This window comes from Halichoerus grypus, chromosome 1 (assembly GCF_964656455.1).
Source record: "Halichoerus grypus chromosome 1, mHalGry1.hap1.1, whole genome shotgun sequence".
NCBI classification, from domain to species: Eukaryota; Metazoa; Chordata; class Mammalia; order Carnivora; family Phocidae; genus Halichoerus; species Halichoerus grypus.
The window spans coordinates 64,781,402-64,804,815 of NC_135712.1; the positions used below are offsets into that span (position 1 = coordinate 64,781,402).

Consider the following 23,414-nt stretch of genomic DNA (forward strand, 5'->3'; position numbering starts at 1 on the left):
AGAGAAATTGTGAAAATGGGCCTATTACCCAAGGTAGCTGTTTTGTGTTAACTCTTCTCAGGAACCCTGCTCCTACATTGTCCTGCGGTACTAGGGAGCAAGATGGTCAGTCTGCCTAGACATGAGAAAGAACAAATTGCCATTGCCTTATTCTACCCCTCCCCCATGTGCAGAAGGTTCTGGGGGTCTCCAAGCACTCCCTTCTGGCTCATCTACTAGGCTGACCTTACTGTGGGGTGGAATTCACTGAAATGGGAGTGGCCAGGGAAGGGCTAGGCCTCCGCTGTGCCCAAGCATTTTATTTGCCGGGGTGCTGGGCATCTTGAAAGGGCCTGTAATGTCCAACCAAGAGCTGAGACCATGTGACAGATGGAGGGGGCAAGGGGGCAAGATAGCAGGGAGGTGAAGGTTGACTGGAACAAAGTGGAGCAGAGAGACCCCAGAGACCCAGCAGAGCATAACAGTGTGAGTCTCTACTTTAAAAACACAGACAAAGCCCTGGTACTCCGGGGGCAGTGTGGCTGCAAAGCTAACAAGGTTCTAGCATCCTAGCAATTATTCTCCAGCCTGTGGCATGCATAAGGGGTTAAAACGCAGCAAGAAACTCCACACTAAATGAAGTCACCATATGTGTGGCTCTGTATGGTTCTAGGAGAAGTAGACAGATGTAATTAGAGGTTCTTAAGACACTGTGTTGCCATGGCAATGGTCGGCCAGGAGAACCTGCAGTCCGAGGAATACAGTCTTCCAAGGAAATGCCAGAGGCAGGTGGTGTTCATCATCCTCAGGCGCCACAGACAAGGCTTCTTCCCCCCCTCCCCGGCCCGGTCCTACACTCTTGGGGACCCTCCCTCGCCAATTCCTCCTCATCCCCACTTCCTATGCCCCAGATAGGCACTCAGAGCAACTCCAAATGCAGATGAAACACTCCCTTCAGATGGCATCCAAAGGCAGGAATTAAGGAGAAGTCAAATCTTAGGAGAGTTCGTTCAGGAGACATTGTTCTCTGGGCAGTCTCTGGTCCCAGGGGCTTTCTAGATCTGAGTGTGGGGATCACGAGGGGAAGCTGCAAGCTTAATTTACATATCACTCTGGAGCCCAGTTCCTCTATGAGGCGGATGCTGGATGGGCACTCTAGGACAAGTAGGGGGTATGTGAGCTTGAGCAGGGGAATGTCTGCTCTTAGTAGGCAGCCATGCATTTTATCAGCCAAACTGGAACATTTTGAAAGTAAAAGGGGACCTTTAAAATAGATATACTTGGACAACAGGCATAGACTGTGACATCTGGTCACCTCAATTAACAGGTTACCTAAGGGGAAAATTACTACTTTTATTTTACGGAGTGGAAATTCTAACCTGGTGTCTATGAGCCCCCAGAAACCCAGCTATGGATTTTGGGACTGGATTTTCCTAGAGCATAACCTAGGAAAGATGAGAAACTCAAAGAAAGTACTACTCCGGGCATGAACTGCCTTAATCTCTTTGATTCAATTGCCACATGAGGATATTCATGGGGTTCTGCTGTTGCAAAACTGGGGAACCTGGGCAGACGGGACCACTTTCCTTCAAAATCTCGGTCATTACAAATCCTTCCAACTGCTTCTCTAAAGAGAGAAACATTCATTTCACACATTGTTGCCAAAGAGGGATGATTCTCTATGGATTTATGGCAATAATGTGGTCAATAGAGTGGGATCATTCCACAGCAGAGAGACCTAATAAATCTGCCCGTGATGAGTGGAGGTTTCCAGGTGTACATTCTTACACATTCCTTAACAACTGAACCAAAAACAGTGGCTCAGGGATTCTGTGGTCACAAAACCCAGGGAAAGGCTAGACTCTCCCAGGGAACCAGCAGAAATGACTGTATTTTAGGCACAACATAACCAGCCCAGAAATTATGAGAATGTGGTTCAGCCACAAGCTCTGTTACAGAACTGTGGGATGTTCAGAGGGTAAGGCCCACCCAGGGTGCATCCCCTAGTATTTTCTCAGAGACTGTGGGAATCACAGCCATTTGATAAAAGTTCCTGGCAGTTCCTTGACAACCGTGACTAGTAATGGCCCTCTTCTCTCAACCCTGGCTCAAGGCTGGGAACCACTGGGGCCAACTTGCCTTATTTACCTGCACCTAAATGCAGACAGGTTCTAGATACTGGGGTGCAAAACTCTGAACTTAATGTGTAGCTTCCCCAAGATTTTTGGGTGGCAGTAAAGGGCTCCTTACAACCTGTAAGCATCAATTAACACCATTGCTCTCTGCTAAGCGTGTATGCTGGGAAGTCCTGACACCCACTGCAGGTCCCCTGCATTTTAATAGTCCAATTTCGAGAAACATTAACCTTTCTGGAACAAATTAAGAACTTGATAAAATCAATCCCTTTGGGAAAACAAACAAACAAACAACATTGCAGGCACAAATGAATCTGCATTTCCTTATCACTGTCCAAAGTAGAATGGACAAAACCTATTTCCGAGCAAGTAGTTGAGCACCAGAATACCAAACATCAAGTTGGATGCTGGGGACTCAAGGAAGGATAAAGCACAGTCCATGTCCCTAAGCTGCTGACAGTTTAGTTGAGGAGTTGAGGAGATGGGGTACAAATACATGGAATTTTATGCATTTATTTATTTGTTTGTTTGTTTATCTATTGAGAGGGAGAGAGGGGGTGGGAGAGGGAGAGGGAGAGAGAGAATCCCAAGCAGGCTCCATACCCAGCATGGAGCCTGATGCAGGGCTTGATCTCACAGCCCTGAGATCACGACCTGAGCCAAAATCAAGAGTCCATCACTTAACTCAATTAGCCACCCAGGCACCCCAATACATGGAATTTTAAATACCAACACAATCTAATAAGCAAAAACTCAAGACAATGTGTAGCTCAGTGTGATTTGTGGTTAAGTGACAAGAGTCTAGAGCAGCACTGTCCAATAGCAATATAATATCAGTCGCACAGAGGATTTGAAAATTTCTGGTCAAATTTTAGAAAGTCAAAAGAAACAATAATTTTAATAATTTGTTTTACATAAGCCAATATAGCCAAAATATTACCATTTCAGCTTTTAACCAATAGCATTAGTGAGACGTTTTACATGCTTTTGTTCATAGTAAGTGTTTGATACCTGGCATGCATTTTTCACGTACAGCACATCTTAATGAGACTAGCCACACTGCAAGAGCTCAATATGCACCGGTGGCTCGTGGCTTTTCCTACTGAACAGCCCAGCTCTAATACGTTCTGGGTGCTGACATATTACTGAGGGCTGAATTGAGGAAGAGAGTTTAGGTAGAAAGAATAAGACTTTCTTTAACTAGGAATGTCTTGTAAGGGGTGTATATAATTGAAGTCAACAGATATTTGAACACCTCGGTAAGGCAGCATGCTGGGCTGCATGGACCAGGATACTGATGTAATGAATATCTAGTCCTTTCAACACAGGCAGGTGTCCTGGGCACTTAAGCCTAATTCTGGCTCTGCTTTTAATGCCTGTGGACAAGTCACCCTTCTAGTCTCCTCCATAAGATAAAATAGGTGCCACCTCCTTTAGTACTTTGTATGGCTTATCTCATAAAGCAATAAGGGGCTAATTAAACTACTTATTTTGAAGCTTCCTTTAACTATTTAAATACTTTTACTTTTTTTGCAAAAAAGTCCATGGACAAATTTGGCAATGTAGTGGATATTTCTCAAAACTTTTTTTTCTGTTTCTTGGCTCAACTGCTACACTCTTTTGCTGCCAACTTTCAATAATATTACACACACACACACACACACACACACACACAATTTTAGTACCTTGAGATTAAAGTCAATGAAAATATGCACATTCTATTCTTCTTGAGACATTCCAGCCTTGCATTCTTTCCTTGGAGCAGTTGGGAAGTCACGGTGGGGGGAAGGGGGGGACGGGGGGGGGGGCGGGGGGAGGCTGTAAAACCTACTCAGGCTGGCCAATCGGCCTTATCTGAGTCAGGAGACCCACCAATGAGAGACTTCCAGGTATTCTGCTCCACTGTAGTAGCAGAACTCCCTATTTTTGCAAAGATTAAAATCCTCTGAGACCTTCAAACTGTACCAACAATGCACAAAGACCTCTTTCTCTGTTCAATTTGTTTCCCCCAAGGACTACATTAGAAACTCTACACAAAAACCTACCAGCTTAGTTGCTACAGATTATCATTTGCAGTAAAAACACTTCCTTAGTATCATGTAGCTGTTTAATTCTCAAAGCTCTGTTCTTTGACTGATTAAACGCTAGAGAAATGCCACATATTTAACTGCTTTTGGTTACCTTGACTCCACTGAAAAGTGGAGCAACATGCTATGGAAGTCAACAAACTGGTCTATGGGTCAACAGTAAGGGAGTTTAGAAAATAAGGCTGCAGGTAAGTAGGGATGTCTGCTCCTTAAGACCCCACCCACTGCTGATCACTGGGCCATTGGTGGAACCTCCCCCAGGATAAAAGATACCTCTGAGATCTAACGTGCAAATCCAGTGACATTGTTTTGCCCATACTGGGGACATCAGAGTTGCCATTCGAATGAACAGGAGACAGAGCAAGAGCAGAAAGGATCCCCCAAAATAAAGGTCTCAGTAAATGGTGATGTCAGAAGACAAAGTGACCAGAGGCTCTGGGGCAAAGAATCACCAACAACAGAATTTAATTTAATGCTTTATTTTATATTCCTTGGGATATTAGCTCACTCTGGGAATGATGCCCAGTTAAATCAGAATTGCTGTTCATGGAAGGAAAGAATAAAAATATTTACTATTTAGTAAGCCTCTGCTTAAATTCCAACTTCACCTGGAGCTGAGAGAGTCAGAATCCAGCTGTCAGACTAAGCAAGCCCAGCATTACTACCATGTCCAAGGTTAAACAAAGTGTTGATGGGCAAATGCTGTCAACCATCTTCCCAGGTACACAAATACTTGCAGAATCTGACATAGAGACCAGAGATTATAGGCAGGATACTGTGCATCTCCTCATATTACATATGAGACATTTGGATTCATTAATTAACCCATTTGACCGGTGGACCAATTCAACAAATATTTACTGAGCACCTAGTATATGCTAAGCTCAGTTCTAGGTGCTGGGGATTCATTGATGAATGAGACAGAGAAGGACCACATCTTGAAGAAGTACATATTCTAGAGAGAGGAGAGTGAAAACAAACACAATTAACAAGATCATTTCAGATTGTGATGTACATTTAGAAGAACAGAGCATATATTTGACAGAGAAATCTGGGAGAGGGGACACCACTTAGATTGGATGAGGGAATGCTCTCTTGAGCTGAGACCTAAGGATGAAAGGAGCAGTTCAGACAGCCAGAAGAAAAATGCAAAAGTTGTGCCACAGGGCAGAAGTTGTTATGTTCCCGGAACAGAAAAAGGCTAGTGTGGCTGTGACATAGGGTCTAGCAGGGAGAGCAGTGAGAGGTTAGCTGGGAAAAGCAGGCAAGGCATGGAGCATGTAGGACCTTGTACACACTGGTAAGAACTTTGTATTTTATTCTTAATGAACTGGGAAACACTGGAGGAGAGTGATGTGATCAGACATGTGTTTTACAAAGATTACTCAGGCTGCTGTGTAGAGAATTAGATGGAGAGAGGCAAGAAGGACAAAGGGGTGAGCAGCTAAGAGGCTACTGCAATCGTCCAGTGCAAAATGATGGCGGCTTAGTCTAGGGCGGTGGCGATGGAGACTGAGAACAGTCAAAGGGGAGGCAATATATTCTGACAATAGAGCCAACAGGACTTGCTGATGGACTGGGAATGGATAGGAAGAGTGAAAACACCAAAAGAAGATTCCTGGGTACTTTGAGTTGATAACCAAGAAATACCTCAGCCAGTTCTTTGTAGGTATGGATATGGCCATGCCAATGGTCCAGTATGGAGTCACTTCTGGAAGGATCTTCCCTCAGACTGGCCCTGGGGTCCAGATAAGTCCCATGCTTTCTCGATAAACCTGCATTAGTTTAGGAAGTGAGTTCAGCAAGCCCGCTAAGACCTGGTGTCAGATGTAAATAGACTCTGCTTATGAAAATCTGTCCAGAACTGATCCGAGTTCCCAATTGTTCCATGGAACACAGCATTCAAGTATTTATAGTATTTTTGGAAATGGTGCCCTATGGTGAAATGTCTGGGAAACACTGCTTATAATACTCTCCTCCTAGAAAAGAGAATAAATGATGTACATGAACGTTGTCAAGTTCTAAAAAGTCCTGCAACTAAAGAACCACTTAACCTAGCACATAGATTAACATCACTCACTATACTTTGAGAAACACGGGTCTAGGCTCTGTATGTCTCTCCCTGTAGTCTGACTGTCCCCTGGAATTCAAGCAAAATTAAGAAGAGCAGCTCCTATTTACTGAGCACTTACCTTGTGGAAGGTACTGTATATCAATATCTCCCTCGCTATACACACTATATACAGGTGCCGTTTTAATTTATAGCTTTTATGTTATCATTTGTTCTTGTGAGTTTTGCTTTACGGACCATGTGTTCACTTAGCAAAAGCAGACATTATCTCCTCTGATCATATAGATCAGCAGTGTTCATTCACAGTATTTCCTCATGCAGCGCTTAATATAAAGACCAGAAATTCTTCACTTTATCGCCCCATCTTCATTTACTTACCCCACTACAATTAAGAGTGAGAATTTCTCACTCTCATCACTGCCTCCCTCTTCCTTCACGCCTCCTCTTCACTAGTTTCCTTCTTCCTATTTATTCCACTTATTTCTAAGACAAGAACCATTTGGGGGCAGTTCACATGCTTTGAACATCCTTGGGCTTAGAATTCCCTACTTTCTGTTTCTCTCTCAAAGAAAATGTCATGGCTTTCAGAATATGGCTGTCACATCTAAACCCTCAGATTGGGGGGTGCTTGGGTGGCTCATTCAGTTAAGCGTATGCCTTTGGCTCAGGTCATGATCTCGGGGTCCTGGGATCAAGCCCACGTTGGGCTCCCTACTCAGCGGGGAGTCTGTCTCTCTCTCTCTCCCCTTGCCCCATAATAACCCTCAGCTATCTGGAAGACAGACAAACACACACACACACACACACACACACACACACACACTCTCTCTCTCTCTCTCTCTCTCTCTCTCTCTCATTTCACCAACCACAGCAGAGAGAAGACTTTTCCTGGAGTTAAACAATAGATCACTGAGGAATGGGGAGGTCTTTACATTCCTGGCTACTGTAACATGAGTCATTACGGTTACTAAATGACAATGCTATTTACTTTACACAGGGTGAAATACTCGTAGCATTACCTAGAAAAATAACCCAATCACCAACTGAAATATAGCCACTGGGGAAGATCGAAGCTCACTCGAATCCACCAGCAATTCAATGATGCAACTTAAGCAGGAAATGAACAGCCTTCTATTTGATCAAACGTGTAAAGAGAAATTAGTGGGAAAATGCAATGACCTAGCTGTAAAATGACCAACACAGTGGGATTAACAATCCCCAGCATTGGCTGTTCTTAGAGGATTTCACATCTTCATGGTTTCCTTATTTTTGTCTAAGCAAAGGGAATGCCTACATAGGGCATGTGATGAACACACATAAAAACAACTTTTATAGTTTCTTATTATCCAGGTTGTATTGTACATGCTTTTTTCTTTAGTTTTTTTTATTGAAGTATAATTCACATATTATTAGTTTCAGGTGTACATCATAGTGATTTGATATTTTTGTACATTATGAAATAATCCCTACAGTAAGTCTCATTACCCATACATGTACTTTTGCAGAAAACAAAGAAAAACACAAAGACAGGGGCCCAGTTGTATCTCTCAGAGATAAAGTTATTAACTTGGTACTTGTTCTTAAGCAATATGGCCCACAAGTAGTTTAGGAAAATAAGTCTGCAGTGTGAGTACTGAATTTATTATACCCAACATTTAGCAAAGACTTCAGTGTCTGGCCTCTTTACTCAGAACACTTCCCAATGCTATTCTCCCTTCTAGTCCCATCCCCTCAAGAAAGGAAGTTGAGAAACCCCTAATGAACTCACACCTGAAGGAGGGGGTTTTCTTTGACCATTAGGCAGCCCTTCGTGCCATGCAGAAAATCATGCTTCTGTTGAACATGATGCAGACACCAATTAATGCACAAAGTAGAAGGCTTTACCCTTAAAATAAATAGCTAAGCCAGGAAGTCTGCTTCTCTGCATGTGGCTGTTGGCAAGGCTAAGGCCACACAGGATAAGAAAGGAAAGAAAACAGAAAATGCCAAGGATAGAAGACTAGAGGGGTGGGGGAACAAAGCACAAATGGACACATTCCTGAACGATTCTTAGGACTCCGAGGGGAAGCCAGCTGAATTTCCCGCTTCTGACATAGACCTCAGCCTGCCCCCAATCAACTATAGTTATTGTAATTATAGCATATAGTGAAGACCCACGGATAAGGCCGCCCTTGGAGGAGTGAAGCTGAGCATTCTGAGCATTTGTGACATCTGCCTGCATCCCAAAGCAGGTTTTTGTGAGCTGAGGCGGGCCACCCCAGAAATCCTACCTGGGTCCTCCTGATAAGGACCATGGCCACGAAGGGAACTCAGGTATGTCTGAGTCTGCACTCAGTTCAATAGCTTTTAGCTGCTCTAACAGAAACTCCACACATTTATCAATTTCTTACTAAGCTTTAGATGAGCCAGGTATCCCCATGAGAATCACCAGAAATTTTTCTGACTGTTGTTGAGTTCTTTATCTATTTTATTTTTCTCTGTTGCAAATATGTCACAAACTTGGGTCCTTCTCCATAACTGAAAATAGTTAGCCTAACACTAACAGAAGCTAGCAGGACTTGCTAGCTATGGGATTTGAAAGGAAAAACGGTATATATCTCTTATTTTTGGAATGAGGTAGGAAATGAATGAATGAACAAATGAAAAACATACATTGATTACATTAATGTTCATTAACAAGCAAACTTCCCACCCACAAAAATAAGCCCTCCTCATCACTATTTTCTATGTGCCTTGGTTCAGAAAGGAATCAGGACAGTATAATGGAGATCAAATACTAAACTAAATTAAAAGAGTCACATTAAGGGAAATTTAATAACATACATGCTTCTCTTCATAAGTTCCAACAGGAATTTGGGGTTCTTTTTGTGAGGGGAAGTATATTGAGCTATAGGACGACAGTCCTATTCTCTAAGTAGTGAAATCTAACTCAATTAAGTAATGTCAATTAAGTCAATTAAGTAGTGAAATTTATGTGTGTGTCTGTGTATAGTCTATTCTGCAGCACAGCCAATTTTAATTCAACTCTGACACTGTACAAGTAGATTTATCAGGAAAGCCACAGGCAACACTGGGCTGGCCCCCCACGCAGGACCGATAATGTAGCACACTGGGCTTATCTAGCAGGATTTAGGATTTGGACTGCAGTCCAGGTACCAAGTCTTTAAGTAGGACTAAAACATCTGTGTTGGTCTCTGTTTCCTTATTGAGTTCACCCTCACAGGTCACTTGATTTACCTGCTGAGGTCAAGGCCAAAGAGGTCAAGGTCAAGGCCTCCGCTGTAACAGCCCTGAACTGATTTGGAGAAGGGCATGGGGACCAGGGCAGTAACTTCATCAAAACCTGTTCAGGAAGGCCAGGATCCCGGTCACAGGCCACAAAGCACGGTGAGAAGGCAAGACTCATTCCAGAAAACAAAACTAGGGTCCACACCGCATTTCCAGACAACTATTTTTGTAAGCCATTTCAATACTGCATCATTAGTTTTAAAAGAACATTTACAAAGGTCAGAAGAAAGTTTTGTTTTTTGGTTATTTTTTTTTTTTTAGTAAGTTCAATAAAAGCTCAAGTTGCACATTTTAGAATTCTGAGTTGGTTTCCTTTTTAGAAAAATTCTCTGCTCAACCCCAAGGAGACCCAGCATCCTTCATTTCTTGCCCAGTGTTGCTGAGCAGCTGGTTTCTGAAGTGGAAAATCAAGTGATTCCTTTCTAGAGAGTAAACAGCATTTGGGATTCCCGGGCACGCACACTGGTCGGGCGCCCTGTGCTGCATTACTTAGGGTGCACGCGGCACGCGCAGGGGCAAGTAAGAGACACAAAAGGCCTACTGCTTTTAGTCACTCTTTTCTTCCCATTCCTGGGCCAGTGTCTCTTTTCAAACCGCTCCCTCTTGGGCCATCAGTTAATACGAGAACTAATCAAGTACCTTAACTCCATTAAGAATATTTTGACAATCCAACCTCACATGTCTGCCTCCTTCCCTATGGATAGGATTTGTGGGCTGGGTTCCAGAGCTCCCCTGCTCCAACCCCCGTATTTTGCAGACGAGGGGTCCGGTGACTTGCCCAAGTTCATACTACCAGCGGAGGGCACGAGGCTCCCGACCTGCATGCCACTCTCCGGCCTGAGTTGTTCCCTCCAGCCCATCTCCAGCCAACGAGAGGAGGCTTGTCTGAAGCCAGCTCACATCAGGAATCTCTGGAAGCTCAGCCACAGCTTCAGCCAGCGCTGCTGGCATTTCCGTGACTCCGAACGGCTCAAGACAGCTGAAACCTGACAGTCTCATAATTCACTCACCTGCTTCTTATGTGTGCGGCTCAGGCTCCCCGCCCCACCCCAGACAGTGTGAGGCCGACTCAGAAAACCAGGGAAGTGAGCGAGGAGAGGCAACCCAAGTCAGAGCTACAGAACTGTGCGGATCATGCTAAAAAGGCGCAGTGCCAAGCAGACACTGTCTAGACTTTAACCGGCCCCTCCAGAGGGGGGTGCGGGAGGAGGGGGAGCGGGGCCCGGAAAGCCTGCTTGCTTTTTGTTCAGCGAATGCCAGCACATGACACAGCCTCTGACAGGCTCCAGGCTGGGAGTTCACTCAGTCTAAGACATTTCTTCCTCGGGGCTGGAATTCAGCTGTGGGCTGAGGGAAGTTGTGCTAATCCAGCGATCAGAGAGGAGCTGGGACTGCTTTTCCTAGTTCCTGGGGGAATCGTAGTTCCCAAACTAGATGGAGTTGGGCAGCAGCCCAAAGGAGCACGTTTGTGGGTACAAAAGAACAGATTTTTAAAAAAATTTCCATTTGTCTCATCTTAGCTAAATCCGTGAGGAAAACCCACAAAAATACAGAACTGGCTTTTATGGAGGCCTGTTACAAAAATTTTGTAAGACTACTGATATCGATTTATAAAATGTACAGATGGAGAAATGGCCACCATGGCCCAATAAGCATCCCACATCTGAGAGAAAATGTTGGGTTTGGGGAGCTCCGCATATCGGTTAGAAAGAAGGTACCCCCTCCTCTGCGGGGACAGACAAGCTCTACACCAGGGCGCACAGCGTGCAGGATGGAGTCACCCCACTCTCCTTGGCCAGCAGCGTGAACAACTGCACCACAGCAGCTCAGCTGGAGCTCAAGAGCTGTCGTGCAACTTGGTCTTCTTCAGTGTGGAACAGTCGTGAATGCATGTGAAGGACAAAGACTGCCTGAAAACATCCCCTGAATCACTGAACACAATGCACCAGGTGCTCTAATGTTCGAGAAGCCGCTGAACCGGAACCAAGCGGAGGTCATACCTCTATCTACGTGGTCCACAGAAGCTTGGATCCGGACACTTATTCAAACAAAACACGAAGAGGCCTGTACAGGCTTTTGGGTTGGGGTTTTGTCTGTTTGTTTTTATTGTGTCCATGTTACCTAGCAAAAAATGTTTTGGGTTTGTTTTCAGAGTCCCTTTCAAAAATAAGACACAACGGGCCCAGCACACAGAGCAAGGGCTTTGAGAGCTGAAGTCTGGATTTGTATCCTGGTTTTACTCTTTACTAGGTGGCTGATTTTGAGTAACTAACTGAATTCTCTGAGCTACGGTTTCTTCATTGACGAAGAAATGAAGATTATAATAACTTCTTATCAGGTTGTGAGAATTAAATAAGACAAGGTTCCTTCCGTCTCCTCCTGCTGTTGTCTGGCTAACTACCACTCATTTTTCAGGGTGCAGCTTGGGGAGGCTTCTTGGAGGCCTTCCCAGACTCCCCGGTGCTGGGTTAAGTTCTCAGGCCCGTTCTGGCACTTACCACCCTGGATCACTCTGAGCCTCTGTCCCTGTCTGTCTCCCCCACTGGACTGCAGGCTCCTTGGGAACAGGGTCTACATCTTAGTCACCAGCACTAACTTAGTGCCTGACAGAGAACGGGGTTGTGATACATTTTACCTTTGTCCCTTGAGTTAACTTTGTACCTTTGTGAAATTTTACTTTGTCCCAGATTGGGGAACCAAATACTGCATGAAAACTTTGGGCAGCTTTGTCTCCAAATAAAATGTGAACCTGGTGGTCTGTGGATGTTTTGGCAGCTCCAGAGGCAGCCTGAACCCTCCAGGATGACCTCTCTGTAATGGTGTTGGAGGAAGATGAGAAAGAAAAGGAGAGACAAAAAAGTTAGAAGAAGGGAGAGATGAAGAGGAAAGAGCAACACGGGGAGCAATGAAGACCCAGCTCTGGGGTTTGGGATCAGTGGCCACATGAGGCTGCAGTCAGGGCTGGCTGCCAGACACAACAGTGCCCAGCAGAGGACTCAAGGTTTGTGTGCAAACACCTAGAGTGTTGCCTTGGTTCCCAAAGGGACAAATCACAGCCTGCTCCAGGAATACTCCCCTACCCTGTCTTTGAGAGTAGGTATTTATGTTTCAAGCAATGAAAGCAAAGGGTTCTATTCCTTTGCCTGATCATATTTTCCAAACCCCAAATTTAGAATCTGTGGCCCAGTAAGAGGTGTGCTATGGGGACGACAGCAAGAATATATGAAAATGACCATCCCACAAAAAAATCCAAGACATCTGGTGGCCACCTCCATATGTAAGAAGGAGGGGCACAGGGGAGAGAAAAACTGAATGTGGAAAAATTCCAGGAGCTTTAGTCCCTCTTTTCTTGCTTTTTCTCCTTCTTCTTCCCTTTCTGGTACTCTCCCTCATTCACTCTGTCTTTAGGGAGAACCTATGCTGGTTGGCACAGCCCACAGCCGGTGCACGGGAGGTGCTCAATGAGTACCTAAATTCTTTTCCTGCAGGAAGGATAGGGTTGTGGCTTCACAGAGGAAACACTATCTAGAAGTTTGAAAGCAAGTTTGGCACAGTAGAAGCAAGGGCTCTGATACAAATTCTGGGCGTTAAAGCATCCACTGAAAAAATATCCCAGTTGTCTTTTAAAAAGCAGGTGATCCTTAATCTCTGGAGAGAGTAAAAGAGGCAAGGAGAGTTTTCTGCAAGCCATGGGCGTCTTAGTCACCAGCACTAACTTAGTGCCTGACAGAGAACAGGGTTGTGATACATTTTACTTTTGTCCCTTGACACACTTATACCCACACCCCAAGGGTTTTGGAGCTCTTCCAATAAATAGATGCCACAAGAATGATACTAATAGCTAACACCACATTCTATGTCTGAGCCACTCTTCTAATTGCTTTACATGTAAGAGCTTATTCGATGCTCACAGTTAACCTATGGAGTAAATACTCTCTAGTAAGCCCATTTTATAGATGATACAGGCCCAGAGAGGTTAAGTACTTCCCCAAGATCACAGGGCTAGTACTGAATTCAAGTAATCTAGCTTCAAGGTCCTGGTGCTAAACCATTATGCTATACTTCCTCTCATGGATAAATCAGTAAACGAAATACAGTGACAACCTGAGCCAGCACACAGGTTGTACAAATATAGACAACGCCTAGTGGATGTTAGTATGTAAATTGAGAATTCTCTTACTGAAATCATTACAGAGTCAAAAACAGTCTTTGTCAGCGGCTAGGAGGAGCTGGTAAGAGGCACTTTTTCTCTTGCAGGTGTTTGGTGTTGACTATGTTCCATGAGTAGAGGAAACCTTTTCCATTATCTAATTGGATAAATAGCAGAGAGATTGCCATTATTCCCATTTTACAGATGAGCAAAGTGTGCTCATGGAGGTTAAGTAACTTACACAAGGTCTCACAGCGAGACAAGGGCAGAACTCAAACCCAGCCCATTACCCAGAACCCTTGCTCCTAACTGAAGCTGCAAGTCAGAGACCTTAGGTGGCTTAAGAAAGGGGCAGAGCAGGACTTCGAAGTCAAGGGCTCTTATTGTATAATGTGCTTCTTAGTAACGAGAAGGTGCTGTAGCAGGGTCCATGTAAAAGGTAAGACTTGGAAACACCCAGATATGCGAACAAGAGAAGAGAATGAAGAAAGGGACTCCGTGGAAGGCTTGAGTGACATGAATATAAGAGAAAAGCGTCAGCAACAATTTCCACACAGAAAGCTGCCACCTACTGGACGGGCTGGTGACGGTCAAGGTAGACAGGCTGCAAATGGCCCAGTGACTCCAGTGGAGCCTCTCAAGTTCTGAGAAGGCATCCATCCCACTGCTGCATTTCAGGGTTTTCCAGACCAGCGGCCAGAGGTGAGGAAGGGGGCATTAATTTCTGTGAAAGCCATAAATCTGGCCCCCTAAATTTGGCCAGGTCCATTTGAGCTGCACAGGAGTTATGGTAATAGCAACTCCTTCAGAATAGGGACCTACACGGTATTGCCTTTTAGTTCCACATTATTCTCAATAGCAGCATATGGGCAAAGGGACTGGCATAATGCCTGGCACTTCTGTAGATCAATAAATTACACTCATTTACTATCACTGAACGACAGAATCAAAGACTGTGGGGAAAAGACAAATTTTGCCTCAGACACAAAAATTTAAATCTTGAACAAGATAAAAAGTAATGACAAAGAGGCAGTTTCCTTATATCAGTTCAAGCCAATACCCCATGACACACGTATGTATAAATCAGGGCCTGCACCATGTCATGGCTTTTGCCATGTGTCACATGACTTGTTTTGGCAACAGTTAAGCTGGTCAAAAATAATGTCCGGGATTATTCAGGGAACATTTTAAGGGTCATAAATTCAGACTTAATTTTGGGAATAGCTTATTGGTGATGGCTTCCAAATGAGCACATAAAAAGTCTGTGAAGAGATTTCATGGAAATCCTCCAACCACAGCAGAAAATGCAGATTTATAGGATATATTTTGTACTCCAACTACCCAAAGAGCTTTCTATTAGCAAGTTATTGCCAGATGGCTGCTAAAGCAGGAGCTGTTATCTATGACAGTAGCAGCTCGTAGAGTCTTAGCGAGAACAACTGTTTACTCCATCAGAACAGCCGAGAAAATTCTCATTATCATATTCTTGTTGATGGCCAACATCTAATGGCCTCTAAGGGTTTGGTTCCCTTTAAGATGTTCGAATTTGTCTAAAGAAGTAAAAAGCTTGGGCCAGGAATAAAGTGCTGGGTTGTTTTTTTTTTTTTTTTTTTTGACATTTTCATCTATTCACTACCCTAATCACACCACCTATTACCCCATGTTTTCTTTGTTTCACATAGTCCTGAACTCTGCTTTCTAATCACCTTAATTTTGCTTAAAGATATACCAATGTTTGTCAGTTTGGATTGATGTTTCCAGAAGGAATGGCAAATATCTTTTCTCTCACACACAGACTAACTAATTGCTAGTGGCTACCCAGAACATTGCTGAGGATTTTCAAACCTTCTCCAGACTCAGGAGGACAGAATTCTAGGATTGATTAGCAATGTCTGTCATGGGTAAGGGAGAGGGTAGTGGTGACACACATGCCATGTCTGTACCATCGCTGCAGGCCATTTATCTCACAGTGTTGTGAGATACTTATTTTTATTGCCTATGGTGTCTAGTAGGTTCACCACATACATCTGTTGATTGATAACTTCTCTGGAAGGAGGGATAAAGGGCTGATTTATCTTTAGGTAGTAGAATCATGTTAATTTCACTCTTTCCTCTAGTCTTTTCTATATTCTCTAAGCTTTTCATGAGCATATTACATTTTCATATTTTATCAAAAAATAGCTCATTTTCTTATTTAAATAGAATAGCATGTATTAGGAGGGTAAATTCCTCCTGAAAAAAGTAGAGGGGTCACAATAATCCTCAAGATGGATTTTAAGGCATTTTGTTATACTTCTCTATAAATCTGTACACAGTTGTGAGGATAATGCAAAGTGGAGAGTGTTCTGCTTTTTAAATTAAATCACAATCATTTCCCAGAGCTTTAAAAATTTTTGTAAACACAACTTTTAGTGGCACGTATTGTTGTTAACCCTTAACTCTTCTCCTATTGTTGGATATACAGATTTTAAGTTTTTCGCCATCATAAATAATGTAATGGACATCTTATGCAGTCCCTCTGAAAGTAATAATGGCCAGGGCAAAGTGGTCAAAAAGAATTATTTGAGTTTCTTTCCTTGATTTAGTTTCTCAGTGTAGATTATATTGAGCCCTGGAATATCCATCTGCAAAATAGCCAAGTCAGCTCCCCCAAAGCTGATCCAAAGTCTGCTAAAATGGATTCATGTCAATAAAGACTGTATTTAACTGTGCTTGCTATATGTCTGTGTAGTTAACAAGAAAAACGATTTTCTAGTATAAACACTGTTAACTACAAGCTAAAAAGCTTACAATAATATCCAAATTGCAATTATCATATGGAGAGGGTCAATTTACCTTTTCATTAATTATTAAAGGTTTATTGTTAAAACATGAATTAAAAGCTTGCCAAATGTTACTAGGACCAGACATGAAGAGACCAGACTAATTAAATGATAAGTGATAAAATGTAACTCCGATCATATCTACTGCTCACTTGATTCATTGTAACTGTTTCCGCATACCATGAGTTCACAGCCTGCTCTCTGCACCAACTCCCTTAGTCTTGATTGGGTGGTGGCTACCTGGGTGTAGCCATATGTTAAAGTTCATCAAGCTATACCTTAAGGATTTGTGCATTGTATTAATGGAAAAAAAAACTTTAAAAATCAAGGGAAGCCCTATGTTAATATAAAAAAAGCAATAATTATACAGATATTTGTTTCTCATGTAGTTAAGATATTACAGCTGCCACAGTTTAAAGCATCTGGCCCATCATTAGATCGTAAGCAACCTGAGGGCAGAGATCATGTCTTGCACTTCATGCATGACTCTGTAGGGCGTGCTCAGCCCGTGGCAGGGATACTGGCTGATGGGCCCTGTGAACAGAAGGTCTGTGCTGGTAATGACTCAGTCCTAGAGAAAGCACCCCAAGCCAAAGTCACAGGCACCAGAAGACAGCACCTTAGAGAAAATTATGCATTGACTTGCATGACAGTAATCATCTGGCTTACAAAATGAATCCGTCTAAGTGTAAGGTTTTCTTCAATCCTATAATATCTGGTGTCATTACATTAATCCTATTTATGGCTGCTAGAAATTTTGTCTTGATGTCCAGTTATTTGAAGAGGAGTAGGAAAACAACACTGACATTTTCAATTCATGATGTGTGACCACTGGTATTTACAGTTCATCCTTTTCTTTCTCTGTTTTCCTAGAAACACAACTTTCCGACTCACTGACTTTGAAGACTTTATTTTCTTCTCCAGGACATTACATCCATTGCAGCCCATGCCCTCTGATCACCATCTCATAGCTCCTCCCCAACCAGCTCCTTTGAGCTTGAGAACTGACTCCTGCATTCCATCGCCCAATCTAGAGATTTCTATGGGAACTGTAACATGTCCTCTTTCTAAAGACAGTTTCAGTGGCCAGGGCCTCAGTGTGCAGGGTGCTTGCCCATCTGTTTTGGTTAATCAGCAGAGGCCCTGCTATGTTTTAACATTCTAATTTCTGACAATGGTCTTTAGAATCCCAGCGAGTAGTTTCTTTGCCAATGGATAAACAAGATATTATTTTAGTGGTTAATGTACAAGATGGATATTAAAATCCTAGTTCTGCTGCAGCTCCAAGGAGGAGTCAGAGGATGTGGGTCAGACTCTGGTCCTCCCGAATCCACCATTAGAATAATTCTGAAGGATATAGAGAAGATCCCACATCAGCCAATAAAACTCCTAGTGGTTGATTAACTTGTATGTTGATAATAGGGTGTAAATGAGAAATGTGGCTTCAGAGGGATAATGACCTAATAATCTTCTCGTCTCTCTGGGTAATTCTCCTTCCCCTTCTTCTTCTATTATCTTAAGTGATGCACTCACAATTCGTGGGTCAAGTTTTTCCTTCCTGGAGTGAGTTTTTGACTTGTGCATCAGTCCCCTGCACATGTGACTTACCATGGTGAGTCTATAAACCTGGGATGCTGGCAATCAGAGTGCTGGCAGACACAACCACCGAGGGAGAGCGGAAGTGTCTTGGGTGCTTGCCAGGCTGTCTTTCAGAAGCAGGCAGTTGGGCCACAGAGTCCCCTCCAGCCTGCCATGTTAGAGTGGACTTGGATCCACCTACTGAGACTCAAGGGCACATGCTCTCATGCCTGGACTGTCAAACTTTCCTAGCCTCTGTCCACACCTCTCACTGAACTGCGGTAATTCTCGGTGGGAGGCGAATGGGTGAAGGAGAATGAGCAAGTCCACATAGCCCCCTCCCAACAGAATCTAGAAAAGGGGTAGCCTTGTAATTGTTAGTTGAAGCACTCCCTCAAGCTGCTGCCACCCCCCATTCCTCACCCATACAGATGCTAATATATGCTCTTCAACAGACCTGTGCCACACTCCCCAATACCCCCTCTCAAGCATAGACTGTAAAGGAGCCTATGAGTGAGCTCAGGTGGACGGGGCAGAATTTGGGGGGAGGCTGCCAGAAGGCATACACTGGTGATAAAGAGAAAGTAAGAAAGAGAGGAAACAATCAAAAAAGCAAGTAGTGCCAAGTGAGAAAGAGACCATGGAAAACATTCGAAATATAACACTTTCCTTAATGAGATTTGTTAATAGTTTCTCGAATCTAACCAAACAGTATTTTCAGACTGGCATTAATAATGATGACAACCACCTTTTCCCAAGCTTGGGACACCTTTGATTCTGGAGGTCTACTATCACAAAGGCTTGGCTCCTTCCAATATCAACATGATTTGTCAGGGAATCACATATCTAAAAAATATGTTGAGTTGAATACTTGTATTAAACCAAAAAGCACCAAGAAAACTAAGTTTATTTTCTAAATTTCATTTTTAAAAAAAATTCGACAATATTTGTACAACTATAGCCCTAAAGTCTACTAAAGTAGATGCATGTCAATAAAGGCTGTAAATATCATTATCTGGCTTTGTTTGCTGTATGTTCTTATAGCTAGCAAGGAAAAAAATTCTATTGCAAGCACAATTATAAGACAAAAGACTTAAAATAATATACAAATTGCTAGGGTTAGTTTACCTTTTCATTAATAATTAAAGGTATATTATTATTAAACATGGATTAAAAACCTGCCACGTGTTACTCAGGCCAGACATCAAGAGACTGGATTGATTAAAAGATAATTCTTGGGGCACCTGGGTGGCTCAGTCAGTTAAGTGTCCAACTCTTGGTTTCAGCTCAGGTCATGATCTCGTGGTAGTGGGATCGAACCCCACGTCAGGCTCTGCGCTCAGTGTGGGGTCTGCTTCAGATTCTCTCTCCCTCTCCCTTCCTCTTACTCTCTCCCCTCTCTCAAATAAATAAAATCTTTAAAAAAAAAAAAAAAAGATAATCCTTAATAATCTGGAGCCATGAAATGTAACCAGGATCACACCCACTCCTCCTTACTCCTCAGGTACCCTGAGTTCGCAGCCTACTTTCTGCTCCAACTCTCAGTTTTCATGCCTCAGCACCTCTTGATTTTGTCCAGGAATTTGGTGGGAGAACTCTCTGCTCTTCTACCCGAAGCAGGAAATTGCTGCTGCGGGAGCTTCCTATGAGAGCAAAACTTTTCCCTGCAATGCTGATTGGGGGGAGGGGTATAGTGCAGGCTTCCTCGAATAGATCCTGGACCTTGGGTCACAGGGCCTTCAGCCTTCAGTCTCCTGGTGTGGGAATCAACAGCCTCCTCATACCTCACATCTGCATTCCAGTTCACTGAGTGATTTCACACACTAGCTGGCAATTCCTAAGCCTGCCGTAAAACCAGCCAGGGATTCACCTCATCCATCATTGGACTGCAGCTGCCGTTTGAGGGCCCCAGCAGGGATGGAAGGGTGTTCCTTAGCCAGGGCTAAATCAACCAGTGAAGAGAGATCCTCCCTCAAATTCAAACCCTGGAAAACAAAATGCATGAGAAGCAGATCTGGAGTTCAAGATGGGCCCCAAACATTGAGGGAGCCCGATTCAGATCCTTCTTCAGAACTAACTAGCTGTGTGATCTTGGGCAGTTTATCTAATCTCCTAAACCTCCTTCTTCCTCTGTAAAATGGGGATAATAAACCTGACCTCATAAGGTTGGGGAAGATTGAAAAGAAATGACACATGCGGTCCAATGTCTGCTATGTAAGAAGTGCACCAAATGTGAACATCTTCCGTGGGATAGTGGTTAAGAACCTGGGGTATGATGCCAGACTGTTTGGGTTCAGATCCCTATTCCTACTATTTAACAGCTTAGGGCACTGGATAAATTACATAACCTCTGACTCAGTTTCCCCATCATTAAAGTGGGGTTTCATTACAACACAAAGTAGATATCCAGTAAATATTAGGTATTTTTTAAATTTCATTGTGAGCTTGTGTTTCCAGTACAACCAATAACATAGTAGTGAATTAAGTGAGAGTTTATGTATGAGTTGAAAGTAATATATGTGTATTTTTTTTTTTAACTCATGAAGACCTTGCATGCTTTTATGATTTTTTTCTGGGCAGACTCAAGCTGTGATGCAAAGGGTGGGGCTAAACTGTAATATGAAGAAAAAAATTCAAAGAGGGAGAATAACCACCCACCAGGGAGCTATTTCTTTTGTAATGTACATTCCTTTTCTTCTCCCTCATGCTTTTTAATTCCTTCCACATTTCCTGCCATAATTATCAAATGTTTGGTTTCTGACCTCACTCTTCTGGAGACTAGAGCCCAGGGAATTTGGAATTGTTTATTTTCTGTCCATAAACCTTTGAGTTAATGGAGGGGCTTGTGAGTGAAGGGTTGGTTGGTTTGTTTGTAGTGTCTCAGGAAGGTCACTGGAGTTGAAAGGAAAACATTACCAAAAAAGCGCTGAAATACTTTGACTGGAAACGCGGAGCCCCCAAAGAGCAGAGCAACGGATCTCTTACACTTGCGCAACGCTGGATCAAGGGAAAATTGAGCTTTTAAAAGGCTGTTATATGGCCCTGATATTAACACAAAATCCGAGGGCACTTTACAAAGAAAGAAAAAAAAATGCTGGGAATCATAATCTTACTTTATAAAAAAAGAAAAAAAGCATTCCACCCTAAAGGAAGAATCTCTCCCCTCCCCTTTCCCCGAGGAGTCAGCCTTGGAAGGAAAAAGCCCCCAACTATTCTTAATTTCCTCTTAAGTAAAGGAAAGAACTCAAAGGCGCCTTTTTGAACTCAGCTGCTGCTCTCGTCGCCGCCTCCGTCCCAATCCGCCCAGCTCGCCTCTTTCCCCCTCCTCACTCTCCCTCCATATTAGCCGCGGTGGGGCTCCCGCTTATGGCCCAAACTACTTTTCCTGATTTGGAGGTTTAAGTTTCGCAAGTAGCATTTGTGCTCGGAGCGCCCCCTCACCCCACGGATGGAAACTCCCAGTCCCACCCCGGGAGAACATCCCCAGGACGCCCTCCCTGCCTGTCCGGCGCACACACCCAAGTGGCCCCGGAGCCCGAGTTCGGACCTCCTCGGCCGCTCACCTACCTCGGCGTGGACCCAGGCGACCGCCACCAGCGCGAGCGCGAGCCAACGTGTCCACATCTGCGGAAGAGAGGAGAGCGAGACTGAAGGCGCCGGGCCCCGCGCCCACGCCGGAAACTTCTCCGGGTCCCGCAGACTCGCCCCCTCCGCCCGGTCACCCTCGGCCGCCCGGTCACCCTCGGCCGCCCGGAGGGGTCGGGCCACCGCGCCCCGCGCCGCGCGCCCAGCTCTCACCATGGTCCCGTCCCGGTCTCCGGAGGGCGCGGGGCTGGGCGGCTGCAGCGAGCTCTGAGGGAAGGTGGGAGCTCCGCTGCTCGGCAGCCTCCGAGGAAATCCGACCTGCGCTCGCCGCCCCTTAAGACCCCTCCCTCCCCGACTGCCTGCCCCCCAGCTCCTCCCCATTCTCCTCCCCTTCTGCAGCAGCGGCCCCCGCCGCTCGCGGCTCCGCTCGGTCCTCCCCGCCCCTCGTTCTGGGGAGCCCGCGTGCGTCCCGGCGCCGCCCGAACCCCCCTCTCCTCAGGCCTCCGGGACGCGGAGGCAGAGACAGAGAGGGGGTGTCCGGGGGGCGCTGCAACAAAGGCGGAGAGGGGTCGGGGGCCGAAACCCCACCCCCGGGAGGGCCCGCTGGCTTGCGGCAGCCCTGGCGGGCCGTGGGCGCGGGCTGCGGCGGTGGCCAGGTGGGCGGTGCCGCAGGGGGCTCCCGGCCGGGTGTGGGGCGGAAACGTGCAGGAAAGGGCGCCCTGCGGCCTGGGGAGCCGGAGCCGCCCCCCACGACTGATGGAGAGAGGGCCGGAGGTGCAGAGGGACCCTCACGGCCCAGGGACCAGGGCGTCACGGCAGACAGAGTGCGAGGAAGTGGGCGCAGGGCCCGGAAGACCAGCCAGCATGGGGAAGGCTGATTTGGGTTCAACCGTGAATTTCCTCGGGGAAAGGTGGGAGCCGCTCCCCTCTGCTGAGAAGATCTTGACTCCAGCGTTTGCCAGCAACCTCATCCCGTCCTTCGCTCTGGTCCAGGGGCGGTGTCCCCCTCCTCTCTTCTGCCACCCCCCCATCACCTGTGCCCTTGCTGCCACCCCGGTCGTCCCAGGTCCCCTCCCTCTTCTTGCTTCCCATCTCCACCAACTTCTTCCCAGGGGCCTTCAACCGTACGCTGCTTCTTTGAAGGTGTTAACTCCCCAAACACCTAGCTGTGGCTTCTTTCCTACCTTGTGTCTGGTGTCCCTGGTGCTGAGAACAAATCCATTTGACACCTCAGATTTAACATGCCCAAGGCTGAGCCCCACTTCTCACCAGCTCCCAGGCCTGCTCATTTACCTCTTTAAGAGGAGTGCCATCAAAACATTTCCCCACTTCCCAGACGCCGGTTTCACCGTGTTCTGGCACTTTTCCCTTTGAGATCTCACATGCATCTCTTCACTGCCATTCACATTTCCACTTCCCTAGGCCAGACCTTCATCCTCCCTCATTCCGGAATTCTGGAAACCACCTCTGGTTGCTTTCCAGCTCCAGGCTCTCCTCCCCTAGTCTCCGCTGCAACCCATTGCCATATTTTCACTACCTGATTTTAACACTGTCCTCAGAAACTTTCAGCACTCTTCTTCCACATTGAATCTAAATTTTCAGCCTTTCCTTAAAGTCTCCCATTACTGGGGCCAACCTATTTATCTAACCGCACTTCAACTACTTAATATACTCCCTTTGCTCAAATCAAGCCAGTATTGTCATTGTCCTCTGAACTTC

At 45.0% G+C, this 23,414-nt stretch overlaps 1 protein-coding gene and 1 long non-coding RNA gene across 2 annotated transcripts in view; both read right to left on the reverse strand.

Annotated features, from left to right (window-relative positions):
* FSTL1 (follistatin like 1) overlaps window positions 1–22,091 on the reverse strand; it is a 52,127-nt gene extending 30,036 nt beyond the window's left edge. The window contains exons 1-2 of the mRNA XM_078066460.1: window positions 21,909–22,091; window positions 21,678–21,734 (exon numbers count right to left, since the gene is read on the reverse strand). Coding sequence (XP_077922586.1) covers window positions 21,678–21,734; window positions 21,909–22,076 — 225 coding nt within the window. The 5' untranslated portion in view covers window positions 22,077–22,091. The remainder of the gene's footprint in view (window positions 1–21,677; window positions 21,735–21,908) is intronic.
* LOC144379840 (uncharacterized) lies at window positions 4,665–5,969 on the reverse strand. Its single transcript, XR_013443303.1, has 2 exons — window positions 5,852–5,969; window positions 4,665–5,156 (listed from the first exon to the last, which is right to left on the reverse strand). It is a non-coding gene; the product is annotated as an uncharacterized LOC144379840 (long non-coding RNA).
* Window positions 22,092–23,414: the final 1,323 nt, after the last annotated feature.